Source organism: Anneissia japonica, unplaced genomic scaffold (genome assembly GCF_011630105.1).
Source record: "Anneissia japonica isolate Jap-2015-1 unplaced genomic scaffold, ASM1163010v1 scaffold695_len1296351_cov181, whole genome shotgun sequence".
NCBI lineage: Eukaryota > Metazoa > Echinodermata > Crinoidea > Comatulida > Comatulidae > Anneissia > Anneissia japonica.
This window is the reverse complement of record NW_022740852.1, coordinates 900,261-906,593: the sequence shown is the minus strand read 5'-3', so window position 1 is coordinate 906,593 and position 6,333 is coordinate 900,261. Positions and strand designations below refer to the sequence as shown.

The 6,333-nt window shown below is 35.4% G+C and overlaps 3 protein-coding genes across 3 annotated transcripts in view; all 3 read left to right on the top strand.

Moving 5' to 3' along the window:
• The window catches only part of LOC117118389 (hemicentin-1-like), a 7,375-nt gene extending 7,265 nt beyond the window's left edge, over positions 1-110 (top strand). The window contains exon 5 of the mRNA XM_033262971.1: positions 25-110. The gene's annotated coding sequence lies outside the window, so the exon portion shown is untranslated. The remainder of the gene's footprint in view (positions 1-24) is intronic.
• A 230-nt stretch (positions 111-340) lies between these two features.
• Positions 341-1,768, top strand: LOC117118376 (basement membrane-specific heparan sulfate proteoglycan core protein-like). Its single transcript, XM_033262953.1, has one exon. It carries the CDS (start codon positions 359-361, stop codon positions 1,733-1,735), a length of 1,377 nt encoding a protein of 458 aa, XP_033118844.1. The 5' UTR covers positions 341-358; the 3' UTR covers positions 1,736-1,768.
• A 271-nt stretch (positions 1,769-2,039) lies between these two features.
• LOC117118374 (neural cell adhesion molecule 1-like) lies at positions 2,040-3,673 on the top strand. The gene has a single exon (XM_033262951.1). It carries the CDS (start codon positions 2,071-2,073, stop codon positions 3,451-3,453), a length of 1,383 nt encoding a protein of 460 aa, XP_033118842.1. The 5' UTR covers positions 2,040-2,070; the 3' UTR covers positions 3,454-3,673.
• Positions 3,674-6,333: the final 2,660 nt, after the last annotated feature.

The following is a 6,333-nucleotide window of genomic DNA, read 5'->3' as shown; positions in this document are numbered from 1 at the left end:
TATTGATACTGAGAATGATTAAATTTTTTATAATGAAATGCTTGTACTTTTTGTATCAACCTCAATATTTTAGTGTAAATAAGTTTTACCAATATGTTGAGCTAACTGTGTTTTGTCTAAAGAGTGTGGATTTCTAATTCAAATTTAAAATATAAAAGCACTATTTATGAACGTAATCGATTGATTTAAGTAAAACGTGTAATACGTGAAACACGACTTTTTATCAAACTGATAATGTCATGAATATAAAATTATGTTGGTTTCTGACGTCAAATTGGTATTTCATTCTCGAAATTAACAGGTGTCTAATGATGTTCCTTATACCATAACGAGTTAGATTCTTAAGTTTTTGTTCAACATGTCTGTTGAATTGTTTAAAACAATCCCAATGTTAGTAACACTAAATTTACTGGCTACGTGTATATTTGGTTGCTGTGGTGCTGTTATTGTTTTTGAGGATGTACCATCAGGTGGCGAAATTAGGCTTGGTAAGGATCACTCACTGTCGTGTGTTGTTAGTGGAATAAGATACGAAAGTCTGACTTGGTTTAAAGATGGTACTCAAATACAAATAGAAGATGTAGACGAAAAAAGAATTTCCATAGCAAAAAGCGAACTATCTATCGGAAATTTATCTACATTGGTTATAAACAATGTAATGCAAAATGATGCTGGGCTATATCAATGCGTCGTTATAACACCGATGTCTGAGTCGGTGTTGAGTAGTTCTCCTGAAGCTGAATTGATTATTCTTTCGCTACCCGCACCAGAATATCCACTTTGTTCTGAGCCTGATAATGCTATTATTGCAGGATCAACGGTAGAATTAACATGTGTTTCTGAAAGGGTGTATCCCCAAGTGAGTTTACAATTTACTCGCAACTCTGAGCCCGTGAATACAAGAAAAATGTTAACAGAAACAGGTAACCTGGTAACACTTCCTTTTACATTAAAAACCAGCAAAGATAACAATGGTGACATTTATGAATGCCACCAATATTCATCTCTGGATTCAAATTATCAAAAGTTATGTACGATGAAACCTTTAAACATACAATACAAACCTGAGATAAAAATACAGCATACTAATCCAGTGCTACCTGGACGAGAGACAATTCTCTTTTGTCAGACATTTGCTAACCCGCCTGTTTCATATTATCAGTGGACATCAGTACCTCAATTAAGAGCAGAAAATATCATCGTTGATAGAACTGGACAAGTACTAAAGTTATTACGACCTTCATTATCACATAGTGGAACAAATATAACATGTATTGCTACAAATGAAATTGGAAAAGTATCGTCATCTATAGAACTACAAGTTTCTCACTCTATAGGTAATTCAGAAACTAATAACAATCCACACGAATCAACAAGTAATCAAAAATCAGAAACGTCAGCAAAAAATATTGGTTTATCATTTGACGTTATAATCATTATCGTTGCTGGAGTTGTTATTATTGTTATACTTGTTGTTCTGGTTCCCGTCTACCATTACTGTTTGTGTCGTAACAATACTACGACCGTTAATGCGTCAGGAGAAGAATTAACTCAACCAGAAGTGTATTATGAATCTAAAGATGGAGTAATTTTAAGGCATACGATACAAGATCGTTCATTGCCTCGTGTACCTACCACAGAAGTGTATGGTCATTGGAGACATTCAACGGCTTCACAAGTTCCCAATGATCTTGAATCCCATAGTTATACATATATTGATACTGAGAATGATTAAATTTTTTATAATGAGATGCTTGTACTTTTTATATCAACCTCAATATTTTAGTGTAAATAAGTTTTACCAATATGTTGAGCTAACTGTGTTTTGTCTAAAGAGTGTGGATTTCTAATTCAAATTAAAATATAAAAGCACTATTTATGAACGTAATCGATTGATTTAAGTAAAACGTGTAATACGTGGAACACGACTTTTTATTAAACTGATAATATCATGAATATAAAATTATGTTGGTTTCTGACGTCAAATTGGTATTTCATTCTCGAATTTAACTGGTGTCTAGTGATGTTGCTTATACCATAACGAGTTATACTCTTAAGTTTGTGTTCAACATGTCGGTTGAATTGTTTAAAACAATTCCAATGTTAGTAACACTTAATTTAATGGCTACGTGTATATTTGGTTGCTGTGGTGCTGTTATTGTTTTTGAGGATGTACCATCAGGTGGCGAAATTAGGCTTGGTAAGGATCACTCACTGTCGTGTGTTGTTAGTGGGATAATATACGAAAGTCTGACTTGGTTTAAAGATGGTACTGAAATACAAATAGAAGATGTAGACGACAGAAGAATTTCTATAGCAAAAAGCGAACTATCTAACGGAAATTTATCTACACTAGTTATAGACAATGTAATGCAAAGAGATGCTGGGCTCTATCAATGCGTCGTTATATCTCCGACGTCTGGGTCGGTGTTGAGTATTTCTACAAAAGCTGAATTAACTGTCCTTTCTCTACCAGCATCAGAATATCCTCTTTGTTCAGAGTCTGATAATGCTATTATTGCAGGATCAACGGTAGAATTAAAATGTGTTTCTGAAAGAGTTTATCCCCAAGTGAGTTTACAATTTACTCGCAACTCTAAACCCGTGGATACGAGGACAATTTCCAAAGAAACAGGAAACTTAGTAACACTTCTGTTTACGTTAACAACCAGCAAAGATAACAATGGTGACATTTACGAATGTCACCAATATTCATCGTTGGATTCAAATTATCAAAAATCATGTACGATGAAACCTTTAAACATACAATACAAACCTGAGATAAAAATACAGCATACTACTCCAGTATTATCTGGACGAGAGACAATTATATTTTGCCAGACATTTGCTAACCCTCCTGTTTCACATTATCAGTGGACATCAGTGCCTCAATTAAAAGCTGAAAATATCATTGTTGATGAAACTGGTCAAATACTTAAACTATTACGACCTTCATTAAAACATAGTGGAACAAATATAACGTGCATTGCTACTAATGGAATCGGACAAGTATCATCGTCTATAGAATTACAAGTTTATCAATCAATGAGCAATTCTGAAAATAATAATAATCCTTTCGAATCAACAAGTAATACTTTATATTCTGAAACGTCAAAGAAAAATATTCGTTTATCACTAGATGTAATTATCATCATCGCTGCTGGTGTTGTTATTATTGTTGTACTTGTTGTTCTAGTTCCCGTTTACCATTACTGTTTGTGTCGTAACAATAACATAACCACAGTTGATTCTTCCGGAAAAGAAGTAACTCAACCTGAAGTGTATTATGAGGCTAGGGAGGGAGTTATTTTAAGACACACAATACAAGATCGTTCGCTGCCTCGTGTACCTACTACAGAAGTGTATGGTCATTGGAGACATTCAACGGCTTCACAAGTTCCCAATGATCTTGAGTCACATAGTTACACTTATATTGATACCGAAAACGACTAAGCAATCATTATTTAAAGCAGCTATCTCTGTAATAAACATTCATTCATTGATAACTACATAGATCATAATCTTGAAGTAACTAAAGCAAATGTAACCTGAGAGAGCAGCTAGCTCAGTCGGCTAATCTGGTGGTAGCCACTGTGTGTGCGCTGAACCGTGGAGATCTCTAGATCCCCGGTTCAATTCCCATCGCTGCCTCTCCTTGTGTTTCAGCTAGAGGGCTGAAATACAAGTTACAATAGCGCACCGTCTTTCGGATGAGACGTTTAAGCCGATGGCCCATGTGCACGTTAAAGAACGCAGTACACTCTTTGGAAAAGAGTAGGGGATTGTCTCCCGGTGTACTGCCCAATCACCACCAAAAGGACCCCACTGGAAATAAGTCTCCTTCTATACTTTCGTGGGCTATCCTTGGTGTTTACACCGAGTAAATCCAATCCAATCCAACATTTAGTTTAGTAACATTCGTAATTGGTAGTATTTCTTGAATTATTTTTTTATAATAATCACGAAAAATAAATAAATAAATAGTGATAAATAATAATAAATTATATAGTACGTTTTAATTATAAAAACTCAATATATTAAATTAACTTTTTGAGTAGTGAATTCTCTCCCCTCTCACTTCCTCTATTAATGCTAAATTTGGATAAAACAGACTTATACGATGGTTAATAATACTAAGTTCAACTGTTTTTCGTGTTAGTTACTTTTGAAAGTTGTTTTCGTACCACATTTGATGCCATCGTATGTAGCACGATTTTTTGGAATGTTTAAAAAAAATCGTGCCGTGAAAAAAAGCTTGGTCTACCGCAGCAGCATAGTGTCGAAACGTTTTCGTCGTTTGTCGTGACGGCGTCGTGTTCATTCGTATCAATTCCTAGTGGCCACAACACTTAGGTCGTGCATCGTATTTGTAAAATCATAGTGATGCTGTAATACAATCTTAGTAATTCGTAGTACGTCGTTACAAATCTTAACGTTGTCGTAACTCTATCGTTATAATTCGTATCAATGTCTTCACATTACCGCATTATTGTCGTATACATCTTGACGGCGTCCTGATAGCGTTTAAAACGTAAAATTCGATTGAACTTGAACTATTTGAGTACGAATGGCCACGGCAGATTAGAACTTTTAAACACCGTGCTTTATTGCAGCGAAAATCGTGAATGAGTGTGAGTGTCTCTTCGTGTCTGAGCTATCCGGTAAACCCGTACTAGCTATTCTCGTCTGTCAACAAGGGGTAAACCGGAGTAACCCTTACTCGTCTCGAAAGATGTACTGGGTTCTTTGAAGTGCACATGAGCGAAATTGTGTACACTGGGCCTAGGTTTATATTCCTTCTCCGAGATTTGTTCCACCACAGGAACCACCAGAGCCGATATTATGACTTTACGTTGCGGCCCCTGTTGCTGGGAGATTCGATTCAACATAACAGCTGTATTCAGTTTTTCATAACTTGGATCTTTAGACGTTGTATGGCACAACGGGAAGAATACAACAAACTAACTTGAATAGATATAATATAATTTATTTCCAGTGAAAAATGCTTATTGTAAACTATAAAAACAATTGGCTATTGATAAAATCAAACAAGATAAAATACTACAAAATAAAGTTGATGTAATAATCCGAATGAGAACAACGTGAGAAGTGTATAGCAATAGGAATACTGTGTTATGTTGGGGTAGGACTCCTTACTATATTTGGGATGATTCAAAAGATGAGGTAACCCTTGACCAATAAGAATTAAGGATGATTATATGATGTACCGGTAATGGTTTTAGTTAATAAAAGTGGGATGATAAGTTAGCCATGGTACATTCCTGACTTATTTGTCATCTAAGTTCCTGGTACCATAAGGAAACAGGTTGCTGCCCTTATTTGATCTTTACCCTGAATATAGTAATAATATACATAGAGTAAGGTTTACAAATGAAATATAAAAGATTATACAAATTCAATATTGCGGTTTAACAAATAGTAGAGACGCTACAAATCCTTTAACTAACGGGTAGTAAGTAAAAAAAAATAATAAAAATCACTTAAAGGTTGTAGAAAATTCAAATAAAGAAACACAGATCCATGTGGGTATATTCGTTTCCTAAGCTGATTCATTGTATCACATAATAGGCCTACACTTTCTTTTGTACTAAGAATTATCTTTTTTTTAAATGATATCACTACTTATAATTCAGGGGTGGCGCCAGAGGGGGGGCGGGGGCCAGAGCCCCCCCCCCCCCGTCGGGGAGAAAAAGCACAATTCGTCGGGGAGAAAAAAAATTACATGTATTTTCTACATATTAGTAGACTCGATTAAATAAGCCTTTGAAACCCCTAAATGGTCAAGATTTTCGGGGGCTTCGTCCCCAGGACCACATTCGAAACCTTTTAATCGAAGCTCGACCACGCCCACTTTGGTTTCGTCGGGGAAATCTGACCCTTCGTCGGAGCATCGACCCCCCCCCCCCTCATCGGGACCTCGGCACCCCCGTTAATGTCTGTCTCTTATACACATCTAGATGTGTATAAGAGACAGGACTTATATTGACCACTTTTTCTCAATAAGCACATTACTTATTAGAGTCTAATGGAAATTCACGTTTACTCTTTCCTCATCAAACTCGTTTCTTTTTAAAAACATCTGTGTTGTGGTCTTTGACTAAATACGGTCACTAACTTTTTGATAAAAAATAACACCTGCGTATATATAAAATGTATTGTGATTGTGCTATCAAACAACTTTAGTTTTCATAGTTTATTTTGTATAAAGACAGGCACTGCAATAGGCTTACTATCCGTTAATACAGTTATATGTTTATAATTATACATTATTGGGTTTATTTTGAACACCTAGACATTAGCAAGTAAAGACAT